Genomic DNA, 17,818 nt, shown 5'->3' with positions numbered 1-17,818 from the left:
CTTTCCAAAGAGAAGAAAATGTTCATATGGGTTAAAAGTCTGGAAAGTTTGTTTGCTTGAGGATTATTACTGTGACATGACCAACCAAGCTATACTTTTAAATCAATGATTTAAGCTATGAGAAGCTGAAACTTACTGCATTTATTTTAAAATGCCCAAGCTAAGTTTAGCTAACATTTTCTTTACCTCACACTTAATTTTATTTTTGTTTATTTAGCTCATGCCTTTTCACTGTAGTTCAAAATGAGTTACATTCCCAAGAGGGCTTACAATTTAAAGGCCTCATTTACTAAGTTGTGTTAGGCCATTTACCGCACAGTGAAAGGCCTAAAGCAATGATAGTGTGAGATATTTAAAATATATGTTAATCTGTCCCGGCACCATGAGTATACTAAAGCGCTGATTAAAATGCAAATGCATGCTAATCAGCTAATTACTACCTTAATACATGCAATAACACAGCTTGCCTCAAAAATCACAAGCTGCATTTTTTGATTCAAAGTTAGCTATAACTCAAGAGTTGTAGCTAACTTCCCCTGCAAACAGCAAGATGCTCACATACATCCAGATGCTCCCAGGACCATATCCCCCTTCCCCCCCCCCCCAAAAAGTGTCAAAGACCCCAGAGGTCTCTGGAGACCCCGTGTCTCATCCATATCCCCTGTTACAGCTCCTAGAAGTGGCTGAAGTTCTTCCTAAAAAAAACTTCATTTTGACAAACCTTGGACACAGGGCCCACCCCAATTCTTCTCCTTTGTTCAAAAAATAGGCCCCTGGATGATAGCCCCAACCAAATAACCTAGCCAATCCCCTTGATCCCCTTGGACTTACCAAAATTGCCTGGTCATCTAGTGGGGGCCAGCGTACCTAGTGGCAGCCATTTTCCAAAATGGAGCCAGCTGGCCGCTAGCTATCCTTTGCCCCATCATGTCAGTGGCATCTAGCACCATTTTATCTTACTGCCCCATACAGAAAGAAAAGCTGTTCAGACATTCCAAAAAATCTTTTTTTCCAAAACAAAATTTTGAAGCTCTGAAAATCCAGTGAAGTTTTATCTACCTTTAGACAAGCTTTGATGTAAAGGCATATTAACTTTAGGAATAAAACTAGGACCTGTTTGCAGAACAACCTTATCCAGAAAGAACTATAAGAAAGATGTCACTGATAAGAAAGCCTTTAACTTACTAATCTACTTTGCGGAACAAATCACAACTAAAAAGACCACCTTTATGATAAAAAGAGATACTGAATGCAAAGTTTTCATGTAGGCTCCCATCAGAGCACTAAGCATGCAATTACGATTTTAAAAAGGCAGTAACCATAGATCACTGGTGACTCACTGGTTTTGGGAGGCGGAATAGGTGAATGGGGATGGGGGTAGGCAGAGGTAGTACAGATTCTCTCTTCTTCTACCCACTCCCTGTCAAGGCACTGATTTATTAATTAATATTGCATTTATTTTGGTATTTATAAACTGCCTTTTTCCCCATTAGGCTACAAGGCAAAGAACAATGAAACAAACACAATGTAATTACATAAAGACAGATCAAACAATACTATATAATATTTTCTATAACATAATAAAATAGTTTCCAGCCTTGGGTGCTTCTGGCTTAGCTTCTTTTTTTCTCATTCTCTTGCCTTATTTCTATTTTTTTTTGTTTTCTCTTTTTGGTGTCCTCTTGTCTCTTTCTTTTCTATTTCAATTCTCCCTTCCTTCCTTCTCCTTCCTCTAGCAGAATAAAATTTAACTCACTTCCTTTTTCTGTCCCAGTTTCCTCCTTTTTTTTCCCTTTCTCATGTTCCTTTTCTTCCTACTTGCTCTCCTTTCACCGTCCCTAATCTTCTTTCTCCTAGATCATCATCCTAGATTCCTTCCTTTCTGCAAAATGCAGAGTCCTCACTTTTTCCATTTCCTACCATCCCTGGCCCTCTTGCTCTCTTACTCCTTTCTCTTCATCCTCTCCAGTCCATCTTTGATCTCCTCTCTCCCTGCTTAACTCTTTCTCTCTTCCATTCTTGCTCCCTTGTTCACTCTCCCGCATCTTGTTCTTTCCTCTTGATCATCCCTACTCTCTCACACTCCCCCTCACTTTCTCAGCTCTTGGTCTCTCACCTCACTTGCCCTTCTCATCCTTACTTCCCCATATTCTTGCTCTTTCCTGTCTCTCTCTCACACACACACACACACACACTTGCTCTCTCCTCTCTGCAACCTACTCATACTCTTGCTTCACCACTCTTGATCTTACACTATTGCTCTCCCACAACTATTTTCCTCTCTCTCCGCACTACTGTGCCCTCCCTTTACTTGCCCTTCTCTTTCCATCCTTAGCATTCCTTTCTCTCCCCACATTCATACTTTCTCCTACACTCATCTCCCCTATCACTCTGATACACTCTTGCTATCTCCTCTGTACCCACCCTCAATCTTACACTTCTCTCACTGCCCCTCCTCCACACATGCACACTTGCTACCTCCCACTCTTGAACTCCCTCTCATTCACACACACAATCAATTGCTCTTTTGAGATTGAGATTTCTCAAAGGAGTTGAGGCACCCCACAGCATAATAAAAGTCCAAGAGGAAAGGAGAGCCGCAAAAATAAAAATAAAAATGAGAGATCTTAAAGTTCCAGCTACCAACAACAGCATTCCCACATAAGCGCGTCTGCGACCATTTGTGCTTTCCAGCCAAAGTCTCGATAGCAGAGGCAGTGACCTTCTAGGTTTCTGAACTCCCACAGTGGCACTGCGGACACTGAATACAAGACAACATGATACCTCCAAAGATATCTCACAATGAAATGTGCTGATTATAAACATGTGACATATCGAGCTGCCATGGAGGTGCAACCTTCAAACAGAATTCTCAAGAGAGGTGATCAAAAAGTGCAATAGAACATAAATTAAAGTGAAAAAAAAAAAAGTACAGACATTCATGTGCATCAAAACAAATATGAGTAACCACGAATTGGAGACCTCCAATAATGCTTTCGTTCTAGGCCTGGTGCAAGCGTCCCATTATAATAAGCATGCCACTTTGTACATTGTGCCAGATCTACCTTCAAGGCAAGCAGGAAGTTGGTTCTTTATTATGACCCTGATTCCACTTGTCTACCTCTTTAACAGTGTTAAAAATCGTGTGTTTACCAGTGACAGTTATTTTTTTTTAGCTTCGCGGGGTAAATCATAGCATATTGGACGTTAAGCTGCTGCAATTCCTACTTAACACCCGATTAAGCTTATCTCTTCTGCTGCAAATCTACGGAGAAATCAGGAAAGAACATAATTCTGTGCCCTTGGTTCATGATCTCTTTCAGAGCTCAGGCTGCACTGAGGACTCTGCTCTTATCAGCAAAATTATGCAGACTAGTTAATACAGCTCTAGAAGTGTGGGAAACCATACTTGTCGAGGCCAATACGAAGCTATGAGTATCATGGACCCCTTGTCTTGTTGTAGCTTCACTAGAGTTTTGATTATGAGTGGTATTGGAGGATATGTGTATAGTAGGCCTGAGTTCCAAGGGCGAGCAAAGGCATCCTTGGCTGGCTGGTTTTTCGGTTTGTGTGGGGAACAGAATCTGTCCACTTTGTGATTCAGGTGTGACACAAAGAGGTCTATTGTTGGTTGACCCCAACGCTGAAAGATCCTGGTCGCTACTGAGGGATCCAGGGACCATTCGTGTGGTTGGAATTAACGACTGAGTCGATCGCTAGCACATTTTGAATGCCTGCCAGATAAGTGGCCCGAAGAAACACTGAGTGTGTTAGAGCCCAGTCCCAAATCTGTGCAGCTTCTTGACAAAGGAGATACGAGCCTGTACCTCCCTGTTTTTTGATGTACCACATGGCTACCATGTTGTCCGTTTGGATTAGAATAGTCTTGTGTGAAAGGCAGTCCTTGAACGCATGCAGCGCATAACGTATAGCTCGAAGTTCCAGAAAATGTATTTGAAAAATTGCTTCGAGCTTTGTCCAAGTACCCTGGGTCTGGAGATTGTCTATGTGAGCTCCCCAACCAAAGGTGGATGCATCTGTAGTTAAAATTATCTGTGGGACTGGTTGCTGGAAGACCCTTGCGCAAGTTGTCCTTGTTCGCCCACCATAGTAGAGATGAACGTAGCTGGTGGGTGACTTGGATTGGAGAATGTAGTGGTTGAATGGCTTGGATCCATTGTGATCTTAGAGTCCATTGAGTTACTCTCATGGTTAATCGTGCCATAGGAGTGACATGAACCGTGGAGGTCATGTGGCCTAGTAAGGTTAGAAACTGATGAGCTGTCGCTTGTTTCTGTGAGTAAATGGAGCTTGCCCAGAGGGAAAGTGTGTTTGCTCGATCCTCGGGTAGAAAGGCTTTTGATAGGATAGTGTTCAAGTCTGCACCTATGAATTGAAGTAGGTGAGACGGAGTGAGATGGGATTTTTGATAGTTGATGAGAAAACCCATGGAGTGAAGTAGAGAAATTGTTCGACTGAGAGAAGTGAGAGCTCCTTGTTGAGACTGACTTCTGATGAGTCAGTCGTCTAAATATGGAAATACATGGACACTTTCCTTGTGCAAGTGACCTGCAATTACTGCCAGACATTTTGTGAATACTCTGGGAGCAGAGGCAAGTCCGAATGGCAGAACTCTGTATTGGAAATGTTGATGACGGACCATGAAGTGTAGATATTTGCGGTGAGGAGGGAATATTGGAATGTGAGCGTAAGCGTCTTGAAGATCCAGAGAAAAAAGCCAATCTCCTGTTTGAAGAAGTGGAAGCATGGTGCCTAGAGAAACCATCCTGAACTTTTCTTTCTTCAGAAATTTGTTGATATTTCTGAGATCTAGGATGGGACGTAGGCCTCCGGTAAATAATGGGAGTAGAATCCTCTGCCCTCTGAGTCCAGGGCACCAGTTGTATAGCTCTGGCTCTCAGGAGGGTGGATAATTCTGCTTGTAGAGGAATTATGTGAGATTCGTTCTGCAGATATGACCTCAGTGGAGTTTCTGGTGGAATTGAGAGGAAACTGAGTTTGTAACCTCGAGCTACTATGGAAAGTACCCATTGGTCTGTTATTTTTATCCAATGGTTGTAAAAATAGGATATTCAGCCTCCTACTGATAGATGTGCTCGAGGGTTGAGGAGATGGATTTGTTCCCTGGTCTGCGTTTCAAAAGCCAGCAGCAGGTCATGTATGTGGCGGAGGCTGAGGGCGAGCAGTCCTTGGTTGTCTGGCCTGGGAACGTTGTTGCGGCCTAGTGGATCTGCCCCTCAAAGCTGGAGGGTAGTAACGTCGTCGTCGGTAGTATGGGCATCTGGCAGGATGACGAGATGACTGTGCAGAGGGTTCCTGTGGAACTTGTGACAGTTGGCGTAAGGTCTCAGAATGCTCTTTTGTGCCACGGCATCTTGGACCTTGGAACCGAATAGGTTGTCCCCAACACATGGCAAATCAACAAGTTGTCTTGGACCTCAGGCCTAAGGTCAGAGGCTTTAAGCCATGCCCAACACCTAGCACTAATTCCAGCAGCTGCTGTTCTGGAAGCTGTCTCGAAGCTATCGTAAGCTGCCCTTACTTCATGCTTCCCAGCCTCCAGGCCTTTATGTATAAATGCCTGTGCTGCTTCCTGGGATTGCTGTGGTAAAGATGTGATGAACTGCTGCATCTGTTTCCACAGATTCCTCTGATATTGTGTCATGTAGACCTGATAAGAGGAAATTCTGGTATTCAGGATAGCCCCTTGAGTCTAGATATCTCTGATCTTTACCTGGGGGGGGGGGGGGGGGGTTTGAAGAGTGTGGACAAATTCGTTTTGACTTCTTTTGAGCAGATTCTACTACTGCCGATTGGTGTGGAAGCTGCGATTTTTGATATCCAGGAGCGGCCTGCACCATATATGTGGTATCTACTTGTTTATTAACAGCAGAGACAGAGCATGGGTGCTCCCAGATTCGATGTTGAAGATCCAGAAGAACCTCATGTATTGGTATAGCCAATACCTGCTTTGGAGGGTCGACAATTAAAGTACCTCCAATGTCTGCTGCCTGGTATCTTCTTCCGCAACCAGGGTAAAGGGTATGGTGCTGCCATTTCTTGAATGAAGGTGGTAAAAGACAAATCCTCTGGTGGAGACTTTTTTCTTTGATCTGGGGGTGAAGGCTCCGACATGAATTCTTCAGAGGATGTATCAGTATGTTGATCATCCCAAGTGTCATTTAGATCATCCCTATATGGAGAGAGTGGGGGAAGATCTTGGTTGTTGATGAAGGCCCGAAGGTCCTGGTTGCAGATCATCAGAGGGTATTCTTGGAGAAGTGTCCTCTGATGGTTTTGGTGGAAGGGCATCGATAACTTCTTGATATCTTTTCAAGAGACTTTGGAAAAATGCCAAATCATGTCGTTCTGGATCCCCAGACGACGGCTGCATCGATGGAAAGGAGGTTGGCATCGATGTTAGTATCGATGGAAGTGCAAGTAATGGTGTAGAAGACGTCAATGGGGTTTGGCATCGAGGTCGGCATCGATGAACCTGTCGGTATCTGCGCATAAATCGATGTCGATGTAGTAATCATCCTCGGTGCAGGAACCGACTTTGATCCTGGCACCGGCATCGGTATTGTCACCGGCATTGGTGTGACCACCGGCATCGATGCTGAAGGCACCAGCATCGGCGGGAGCGCCGGAGTAACTTGCTGTTCCTTAAGAGCCTGGATGACCACTTGCCTGATAAGATCAGACAATTCCAGCATTACAACTGATGAGGTCAGAGCAGTTGTACGTGGTGGCGGAGGCTGTGCTGGCAGATCCTTCACAGAGCCCTGTGGAGGTTCAGGAATCGATGTATCCTTTTGAACAGGCCCAGGCATTGAAGGAACCGATGTTTCCTGGCTCCGTGGCTGCTTTGCGCTCGATTCCTCCGGGGGAAAGAGATGATTCCGACGTCAATGTCAATGCTTTGTTTTGTGTTTGCCGATTGACTTCATCGATGCCGTCGACGACGCTGGAGACGGATGATCCCCTGATCCTTCCGGAAGATGTTTTTTAATCCGACCAGAGACGATTTCGACGACGTCGAGGGAGATGGCTGAAGCTGGAGATGGAACAAATGTTCCATTTTCTCTTGACGAGCCTTCCGTCCCTTCACCGTCATCTCCGCACATTTTGGGCAGGTGTTGACGTCGTGATTCTGACCTAGACACATCACACACTCGAGGTGTGGGTCGGTGATGGACATTGTCCGGTTACATATAGGGCATTTTTTGAAGCCTGTAGCAATTTTTGATCGACGGCCATTGATGACAAAATGAGAGAATTAGTGAGAGAAAAAATTCTGTTTTATTCAAAGAGTAAAAACGAGACAGAGGTACTCATCAGCCAGTGGAAACCCCGAGAGATCCCGATGGGAGAAAATATTATTGAAAAATATGACTTTTTAGTCAGAAATTGTTGTGAGAGACTCGCAATGGCTCCTACTCCACGATGCCTAGAGCAGCGCGGAAAAACGAAGACTGAAGAGAGACCCCTGTGGCAGAGAATATCATGGCATGCTGGGCATGCTCAGTGGCCTCACAGGGCCAGTCAAAGGTTTCTAGAAACTTTGACAGAAAGTTTTCCCGCAATAGGGCTCCGTCAGTGACGTCACCCATATATGAGGACTAGCATCCTGCTTGTACTGGGATAAATATTTTTCGGCGAATTTCTCCATAAATTTTCGGATATAAATCTCGTGATCACTGGCCTCTGAGGAAATATGCTCATTCTCGACGTTAGAGGCTGATTTGACTAAGTGAGCAGGCCGCTGTTTAAGGATGGCTGCTTTAGTTTTAAGATGCTTAAGAGCGCGATCTGCCCACAAATCAGGTACAGACTGATTACCTGGATCATTTCCTTGAGATATTTCAGCTAGTGTGAGTATTAGGTAGCTGGATTATCAAGGACTTATAGCAATGTTAGTGGGAGCTGAGTTGAGGCGCAGCCACTTCTTTCAGAGAATAACTGGAAGTCGCATTTCTATATCTTAAGCTCCAAGTGCTGAAAAGAATAAGACCTCTGTTCCACACACATGACTTTAGAACAATTCTACAATCAATCATTTTCGCAAAGCTGGACTATTGTAATACCATCATGCTTGGTCTCCCCTCATCACACACCAAACCACTGCAAATGGTCCAAAATGCCGCTGCCCGTATACTCACGAACACCAGGAGAAGAGAACACATAACCCCTATCCTGATGGGCCTCCACTGGTTGCCCATCCACTTCAGAATAATCTACAAGGCCATTCTCACCATATTCAAAAGTATCCACCAACTAGCCCCAATCGATCTCCATTTCCCCCTCCGATTACACCATTCTACAAGACCGACAAGAGACGCTTACAAAGGATCACTACAAGTACCTCCAGCCAAAACCACCAGACACATCACGCTAAGAGATCGGGCTTTCTCCACAGCCGGTCCAACTTTATGGAACTCCATTCCCCCGGATCTTAGAATGGAACCCAGCATCTCAACCTTCAAGAAAAGACTCAAGACGTGGCTGTTCACACAGGCCTTTCCTAACTCCAATATCACTTAACTCCCTTCAACCATCACGCTTCTCTAGTTATAGCATTAACAGCCACCTCTTACAATGTTATTATTTACATATATAATTATCTGATCTTCTTTTTCCTTCTTAATCCAAGTTATTGTTTCCCTGTTATATGTAACTGCTTTTCTGCACTATAGTTCAAATTGTAATGTTTATTATATTTACACCCCTGTTCTTTGTGAACCAGCATGATGGGACTTCTGTCTTGAATGTTGGTATATAAAAAAACTTAAATAAATATAAATAAATAAATAAATATCTTGATTCCTATGTGAACTTACTTTTTGTCTCTCAGTTAAGACCTGATTTTAAAAAGCATTTACCTGTTTAAAATTGGGTTTTACAAGTGTAAATGGACTTTTGAAAATTGCTACAATGTATGCCATTGAATTATCCATATGATATTCATGTGTAAGAGTATTTTATGCACGTCTTTTGAAAATTGCTATGATAATACATTACATTTATAGTGTAACTCCTTTTAAAAATTACCTCCTTAATGATTTGCAGTCCTGAATAATTGCATCTACATCTCTAAAATTATTCTGTCACTCCAGAAAAAAACAGAGGGTAAAAATCAAGTGATTATTTCTTTTAATGTTTCTCTTTCTTCCTCCAGTTTTTCCAACTGTGCATAAAAGTAGCCCAGCCAGACTGATGAAGTCATCAGCACTCGAGACAACAGGCAGACATGGAAAGAACTCTTGACACAGCATAGCCATGTGACTAGAGAATTAACAGCATTCATATCACCAGGGTCAGTTAAAACAAAAAATGGAAAACTGCAGGGTTTTCACATGTACAACAGGTCAAAAGCATTCCTTTGACACAATCTATATGATCAAAAGTAGTGTAGCCTCTTGTGTCACATACTAATATATTTTAATTTGTCAATAGCCTCTACATGCATTGAGTCTGATTAGCACAGGGGTGCTCAAACCAGTCCTTAAGGCCCTCCGCCCAAACCAGTCAAGTTTTCAGAATATCCCAAGGAGGAAGTGCATGCAAATAAATCTCATGCATATTCATTAGGAATATCCTGAAAACCTGACTGGCTAGTGGGGAACAGAGGACTGGTTTGAGCACCCCCTGAAATAGCGTGAATCCCTGAAAACAGATATGCCATTTTGTCGGCAAAGTCTTATCAATGGTTTTACAGAATCAAGTCATAAAGCTACTACATTTAGATAAGCCAAAAAATTACTTTTTAGAAGGCAGTCTATTTGAGGGCCACTTTAAAATTAGAACATGGTGATCTTTCCACTAACAATGGAGTTGGGGATGGAAATGAGATAGTAGAGGCAGGAGACAGAAAGGAAATGACAAAGCCTCACATGCTGGCACTTACCGTAGTCCAGTCTGTCTTGGCAATGACTCAGACTTAAGGAAAAATCCTAAAACCGAGGGACTAGAAATCTATTTTTGCAGCATGGTGGCAACAGTGTTAAAAATGTGAAAAATAAAAGGAAAACCTAAGATTGCTTTGGAAACCTACCTAAGAACTAAATAGTGACCACATTCACTTGCCGATTTACATGTTTTCCACACCATGTCATTTTACCGGAACTTCTGTATAAACAGCAGGTACTCCAGTACATTACTGATTCACTGTTTAACACAGTGCAAATACAGATTCTGGTATGGAATGGGAAGTTTTAAAGATTTACTGATTTCCGTACCTTCTATCTGTGACACTTCACCCTGGAGTTTGGCTTTGCTGGTGAAAGGTGCATTCTGTAGCACCAAAGCAAAGAGTGAAGGGATCAAAGACTGCAAGGCAGAGAGATACATGTGGAGTTTATGTTCATCCAGTCCATGGTCACCTTCCTGCAACAAACAAAACAGTAAATGCTTTCAGCATACAGCTTGTGATTTGATTTTTGTTATTTAATTATATTCATTCTGGTATTCTTTTGATTTGGCATGCCAATATCCACTACCACAAAAAGAAAACTGTTTTCAGGTAGGTAGAAAACAAGTGGATTTTGATTCCAGTGGAGCATGTAAGGGTTTGTTTGCTGGGAAATATATGGTGGACAAAAGCTATTAGCAGCCAGTATAAAAGACAGGAAAACTGATTTGAAATAAATGGAAAAATTAAATGAACCAGTTAATTAAAAGATAGCTGGTTTAAATGTGAAGACAAATGGCCACTTACCCTGAGTAGTTTTTCAATCTTATTTAACAGCGTAGGAATAAGGTGAGACTGTAGGTTCCCCAGTTCTGTGGTCCATGCAGAATAGGCTGGTAAGAATACCTGATGTGTTGCACTAACTACTCTTTCTGAGGGGTCACCCAAAGCTGTTTGCAGTAGCTCAAATCCCTGGCACAGAACAAAAAAAAAGCAGGTTACGAGCCTCATATTCTCCATGGACAGCTGCCCATGTTGTATGGTCCTACAGTTTCCTTTTTCAGGCACATACCCATTTGTACAAACATATTAAGCTGAATGGTTATTTCTGTAAGTTATTTTTAATTAGCAAATTGTTTTTGACTTCAACATGCTGAACATATTTGGCAATGTAGAGCAAGCAACAGCTGTATTTAATGACTTGCACCAGACTTCAGTTGAGTTTCATCCTCACTACAGGTAGACATACTTGTTGCTGCACAGGTGTCTGGCATTTGCTGAATCAGAAGGTAACTGACTACAAGGACCTTCCCAGGTATGTACGCATTCTGCCCTCTTCTCACATACCTGCTGTGAAGCTGAAGGCTCTACCCTACTGCAGTGGTGCTCGGAGTTGGGAGGGAGGAATCAGCAGCAACAGTATACAAGGCTGGCAGAGTTGATCAGGTGCCAGCACCACAGAATGCAAGATTAAGAGGGAAAGAAGCCCTTTTTCATTTTAAAACAGACTTTTTTTGCATCTTCACTGAGTGAGGCATTACTGATATTGCACTGTCAGCATTAAGTCCGTGATGAAAATCCCTCTATGACTACACTTATTGTCACTAACAGGCGAGACTGAAGATACATGATAACGAGAAAGATGGTAGCACCTCTGCTTAGACAATGAAAAGCAGACCAGCAATCCAGTCAAAAACAAAAATAGTGGCAGGGTATTAAGGAGCATATGCAATAATAAGAAACACAACAATGACATTAAATATGTTTGAGATTTTCATTAAATTATTCTTTAAATACAAGTGAAAAGCAAAAACATTCAAAATTAACTTAAATGCGACCTGTAAAGCAGAGTTGCTTACCTGTAACAGGTGTTCTCCAAGGACAGCAGGATGTTAGTCCTCACACATGGTGATATCATCAGATGGAGCCAGGTCTGGAACTTTGATCTCAAAGATTCTAGAACTTTCAAACATGCCCTACTGAGCATGTGCAGCTGTAGTTATCACTCTGCCCCCTAGGCAGAGTCCCTCAGTCCATGAAATAGCTCATACAAAGAGAAACCAACTTCCAGGGGAGGAGGTGGGTTTCATGAGGACTAACATCCTGCTGTCCTTGAGGAACACCTGTTACAGGTAAGCAACTCTGCTTTCTCCGAGGACAAGCAGGATGGTAGCTCTCACACAATGGTGATTCTCAAGCTATAGGCTGTCTGGGCAGGTCAAAGTGGGAAACCTCACAGTGCTGAAAGCACCACCTCTCTTCCTTTTGCCTGTGAGGTAGCTGACCCACAAAGGGGTCCGGGTGAGAAAAGAGTTGGGCTCTACAAGAGAAAACCATAGAAAAGACTGAGACACAAAACCTCAATTCGTAGCAGAGGCGCTTAAGGCAGGGGAGTGATGGTAATGCCAGCAAGAAACATACTCCGCATCATGGAAAACCTTAAAGCAGGGTTTCGGGTCAGTAAATCCTGACAATGACAGTAGGTATAGAATCTCCTGGATACAGGAAAAAGTCTACAGATGTAGACTAAGGCCACATAGTTTCTTTTGGTGTTACAAGAAACCAAAAAACCAACTGGGGCCCGAGAGCTCCCCAGAAAAAAATTGCGGTCCGCAGGCATCTGAAGGACAGAATACATCTGCAGAAGTGAGCCCCATGTTTGGCTGATAGGCACAATGGGCAGAAAAACCCAAGCAATGCTTGCAAGAATAATCAGCAATAACAGCAAGGTCTGTGACAGACGCTATGTGCCAAAGTACTAGACAAAGCTGACCATGCAGGACAGCATCAAGAGTTTCAAAGGATGAAAGAATCCCTGAATGGGATTCACTAGCCCAAACCTCAGAGCAGGGAGACAGGTTAGGCCTGAAGCTCACCACACTGCACCCTGTCAAGGGCAAGGCTATCCATCCTGTCTCAGGATAGTTCAGATGAGCAGGAAGGCACTTTGGACAACCTAGTGAAGTGAGAAAAGCTAAAGGCAGTACTGGCCAGAACTTGGCGAAAATATAGGGAAATTGTGGTGTATCTTTCCTTGTAGGTATACACCAAGATATACCACGACTACCCTAGCTTTTCTTCCCCTCCCCTCGACATTCCAACTGGAAATCGGAAGGAGCGAAGAACACAATGAGACAGACCGCTGGGCTGCAAGGGTAAGATCAAGTTGCTAGATTGTATATCTCAACCCCAAGCGAATACTCACTGCTGATTCCAGTAGGAAGTTACCTACCGAAATAGAGCCCTCAGCCTGCTTGCAACAGCTGAAACTGAGAGCAAATCCCACAGCGAAGAAATCCAGAAACACTCCATCAAGAGAAAGCTGGGGTGCTGCAAGTGCAAACCCCTGTAGAACAGGATTTCTTCACCAGCCTGGAAACTAAGGGTACCAGGGCAGGATCAGTGGGATGTCGAAACAGACTGCCCACCAACTTGATTTAGGTATTAATACCTCAGCCATGATTAATATACTTCCCCCAAGGAAGCATGCGGTCCAGTAAATGGAACAACCGTTGCATGAACCAGGACTCTCCTGTCCACAGACAGGGTTAGTCCTAAAATGCGGAAGTATAGCCTGCATGCCACTGCAACCAAAGAGAAGCACCTCTGTTGAGGGGTCCCTCATCCCCCAACTCAGTCAGCAATGGATATGATGAGAGGTTGAAATGCATACTTGCTAGTTAGATGGACTAGAACCCTCCTCAATGAGGTAGGGTTCCGCAGGTCCTCCATGAAAAATGCTCATTAAGCTCAGCAGTTATGAAAGGTGATTCCTGGATTGGAGAAACCCCTAATCTTCACTAGGGAGCTAACTCAAAGAGGAGACTCCTTGTATGATGGGGAGACTGAATCTGGGATGGCTCCCTCATGAAATAGACCTGCTGTGCCTTAGGACAATCTAAGGAGAGTGCTACCGCCCAACCAGCTCTCTGATCCCATGAGGAACAGAGAGAGACTGCCAGTCAGAAGCAGTGACATTCCTTTTCTGGGAAATGGAGAATGAGGGACACCCATTGTAGGGGTGGACAAACGGGTGTCCGGGAGGGGGGCTCATAAAGGTTGCCATGGAAACCCAGTTATAACTCCTCTTCCCGATCCTGAAAACCTTCCAACTCTCCAGGTGAGAGCTGGGTTACAGTCACTGATTGCTGAAGTTCAGAAGCGACCAAATCTGCCACTTGCAGTCACCCTCAGATGGGGTAGGGCACCAAAGTAATCAATGGAGGAGCTCCAGCAAAAACGGACCAGTGACCACTGCTGCTGTCCCCGGTATTGGCCTACAAGGAGATGAACTGATTCAAAAGAACTGAGGCTGCAGGGGCTCTCTCACAAAGGGGATTTCTAACACAGGAAGTCTCGAAAGACACTACCATCCTGGTATTTATTCCCCTAGTGGTTCAACCAGGAACAGTCTTAGGTCAGTCCTGTGGGCTCACTATTAAGGAAACACACACCCTTATAGTAGAGGGCAACTGGAAGAATAGTGTCCTCTGTCGTAAAAGCACACTAACTAGCACTCATACAGTGGTATCCCATCCTACGGATGGCGGCACACTTACAAACACACTTGTCATTCTTATGGGTAGAACCCCACGGTACAGCAAGGATCGAGCACCACCTGTTAAAGTCAGTGGCTGTGCGCTGCCAAAAAGCAATCGTAGAGTGTGTGATGGCGCCTTCTTCACCAGTACTTCTTAGCACCTTAGAGTGCGGAACAGATGAGGATGTTGATACCTTGACAAGACGATGGCAGAACCCTGGCATGGCAGTGTACTGCACAAACAGAGAAAATGTCACCTGTAAATGTCAGAGGCCTGTACCCGACAGCACATTCTGTGCTCCACCTTCACAATAAATCTCGATGGAATGAATAGGAACAGTGTGACAACTGCATCCCCAGTACCATTGGGGCTCTGATTATGGCATGGTGGTGTTCTAAGGCACCACCCCATGGTACCCGCAGTACCTGATAATGCTTCAAGAGGCTGAACATAGCCCTTGAATGTGTGTCGGGAATGGCTCACTGCCATTTCCCTCGTGGAACAGCAGCAGCAAAGTCCATGGTGACCAACGGTGACTATGGTGCTCTGTGAAAGTGTCCTGTGGCATCTGACCTTGTCCACTGCTGCCCAAAGTGGTGATGGTGCCCGTAGGGCCCATAGTGCTGTCATGCTCACCATGGATGGATCGCATCAATGGCACCAAATGATGCTGCACCCAGGGCTTCAACGGCGCTTGACCAGTTTGATGGCATATAGTGCCATCCCTGATGCCTACGGACACTAACAGTCCAGAAGCACTGATATAGACCCCAGTGCCCGAAGGCATCGATGTACAGACGGTACAGAGAATGCCAGGGGCGCCTGGAGGTAGAAGTTCTGCAGCTCCAATACAGCCCCAACATGCCTCATTGGTGCCCAAAGGAACCGATGACTGCTGGTATCATTGATGGTTCCCCTCGGCTTATCTATACATTCGAGAGCGTCGATGCTGTGAGCACGATGGCATCCCTCACCAGTGGCTATGACTGACAATAGCCTCGATAGCAAACCTAGCACTCATTAGCACTGATGGTGCATGAAGCCAGGTGGGGCTTCTGATGCCTCCGATCCCAGTGGCTCAGGGCCCCTGAGATCAGCATCCATGGTGCTCGACAGCTGTAGGCCAATGATGAGACAGCACGATGCTCTTTGGTGCCCCATTTGAACATCGCAAAGGATCCTTGAGAGCACCGGCCCACTGTGCCTGGATGCCTTGGCGCTCCAGGGTGCCTTTAGTAGATGGCCAAAGTTCATCCAAGGCTGAAACCCCTGTCGCCCGAGGGCTTCAGTGGCCTCAAGGGCGACCAGGGTGCTCAATGGCGAACCCAGTGCCTCGTTGATTGTGCTTGACCATTGTCGAGAGCAGCAACAAATGCCTCACTGGCGAACATGCTTGAGGGCCTCCATGGTGGCCCAGCACCTCGATGGCATCGAGGGTGTTGCTGGTATCGAGGCAGCTCTGCACTACGATGGCATCAAAGGCAGCCAAAGCATTGAGACCACGCACCTTGATGGCATCTAGGGAAGCCACGCATGCACCTCGATGGTATCAAGGATGGCCACCCATGGCACCTTGATGGCCTTGAGGGGGACCATGGTGCTCAATAGCAGTCCCGGTTCCTGACACTAGAGGTTGGTGCCGCTACTCCGCCACATTGAGGCAGAAGGCGCTCGATGATTCTTGTGCATCAGGACTCTACGGCACCCACAGACACCTATGGCACAGAAAGCCCTTATGGCATCAAAGATGGTCAAGCACCTTGATGGCATAAAAGGAGCGCCAGCACCTCGATGGCGTCAAGGGTGACCATGGCACTCAATGGCAGTCCTGGTCCCCAATGTGGGTCTGACATTGATGTGTCAGATCATCGGTGCACTGGTCACAAATGTACACGGGCAACCAAGACTGGACATGGCTCCAAAGGTGCAGCAGCAAGCTGTTTGCCCAGGCTCCTGTTCGCCCTCTCTCACAAGGAGACTGCAATGCCATCATAGGCAAGCAGGAGGGGAAGCTATGTCATCCAGGGCTCCTGACTGTGAAGACTAGTTCCTTTGAATGTGGGGAAGATGAGCTCTCCTCCCCACAGGAACGGTGTGGTCCTCAATCTCTTCACTGCCCGAACCTTCAACGATTCCAATTGATTGGTGAAATGACATGGAACTCCCGGCTGGGGAGAACTCAGGCAAGTCCCTAGGCTCAACAGTCTACACTGATCGCCCACAGAATGCATTCAGTCAGTCCTGCTAGCACCTAACAAAGGTACAAAAACTGACAGAGCAAGGAGAGGATACAGATACTAAACTACAGGTGCAGTATTTATTTAATAAGGGACAGCATTAGACTCTGCCAGGCTGCACAATGACTAACAACAACAAGAGAGAGCGCCTTCTCCATCGCCTCCCCTAATCTTTGGAACACTCTACCTGAAGACCTAAGATCTCAACACAATATAAAAACCTTCAAAAAAGACCTAAAAACGTTACTGTTTCGTAAATTCTTCATGGATCCACAATCATCTACACAGACCAACTCTCAAATGAACTCATAACCTTAATTCTCAACCTAACTAACCTCCCTCCACATTCAACCTTATATCTGCAGAGACTTACTTGGTTATGTTTATTATTGTAATTACAACATGTTATGATATCTCAAAACCTATTTGTTAAAATTTATTCACTTTGTAAACCGTTATGATGGCTTTCCGAATAATGGTATATAAAACTCTTCAAATAAATAAATCTACCTTATAAATGGCCTGTGACCGACGGCCCGCAAATGCGCAGTAGAGCTGCGCTCTACTGCGCATGTGCGGGCAAGGATGTCGATCAGAAAAAAAAATGGCGGTGGGGCCGCAGGAGCGGGAGGAGAAGCAGCGGCGCCGCGCGCGCGCGCGGTGCCGCTGCTTCTCCTCCCCAGATCTGCCGGCAGATCTCGGGGGGGTCACTGCCACGCGCGCGGGAGTGACCCCCCCCCCCCCCCGAGATCTGCCGGCAGATCTGGGGAGGAGTTAATGGAGCCGGGTGAGGGTTGCGGGAAGTCGCGCTTACGGCGCCGGGAGGAAATGGAGGTGGGTGAAGGGAGGGAGGGAGGGAGAGGGGGACTGAGTGAGTGGGAGGGAGAGGGGGACTGAGTGAGTGGGAGGGAGGGAGAGGGGGGACTGAGTGGGAGGGAGTGAGGGAGAGGGGGGACTGAGTGAGAGGAGAGGGAGGGTGGAGAGGAGTGGGTGGGGGAGGGGGGTGGTGAAGAGTGAGGGAAGAGAGAATGAGGGGGAGGTGAGAGACAGAGGGATGTAGCCCGTTTTAACGGGCTTTTACGGCTTGTAAACAAATAAATAAAGCCCGC

General features: G+C 45.4%; 1 protein-coding gene across 9 annotated transcripts in view; it reads right to left on the bottom strand.

Annotated features, from left to right (window-relative positions):
* Nucleotides 1–17,818, bottom strand: part of RELCH (RAB11 binding and LisH domain, coiled-coil and HEAT repeat containing) — a 500,624-nt gene that overhangs the window by 214,755 nt on the left and 268,051 nt on the right. For all 9 annotated transcript variants that reach the window (XR_003854685.1, XM_029590486.1, XM_029590488.1 and 6 more), the window contains 2 exons: nt 10,739–10,903; nt 10,260–10,407 (listed from right to left, as the gene is read on the bottom strand). Coding sequence is in view for 8 of the 9 variants with exons in the window: in XM_029590486.1 (XP_029446346.1) it covers nt 10,260–10,407; nt 10,739–10,903 (313 nt within the window). In the remaining variant the exon portion in view is untranslated. The remainder of the gene's footprint in view (nt 1–10,259; nt 10,408–10,738; nt 10,904–17,818) is intronic.

The sequence above is a fragment of the Rhinatrema bivittatum genome, chromosome 2, assembly GCF_901001135.1.
Source record: "Rhinatrema bivittatum chromosome 2, aRhiBiv1.1, whole genome shotgun sequence".
Lineage (NCBI taxonomy): Eukaryota > Metazoa > Chordata > Amphibia > Gymnophiona > Rhinatrematidae > Rhinatrema > Rhinatrema bivittatum.
Note: the sequence above shows the minus strand (reverse complement) of the source record. Positions and strands in the feature narration are given on the sequence as shown.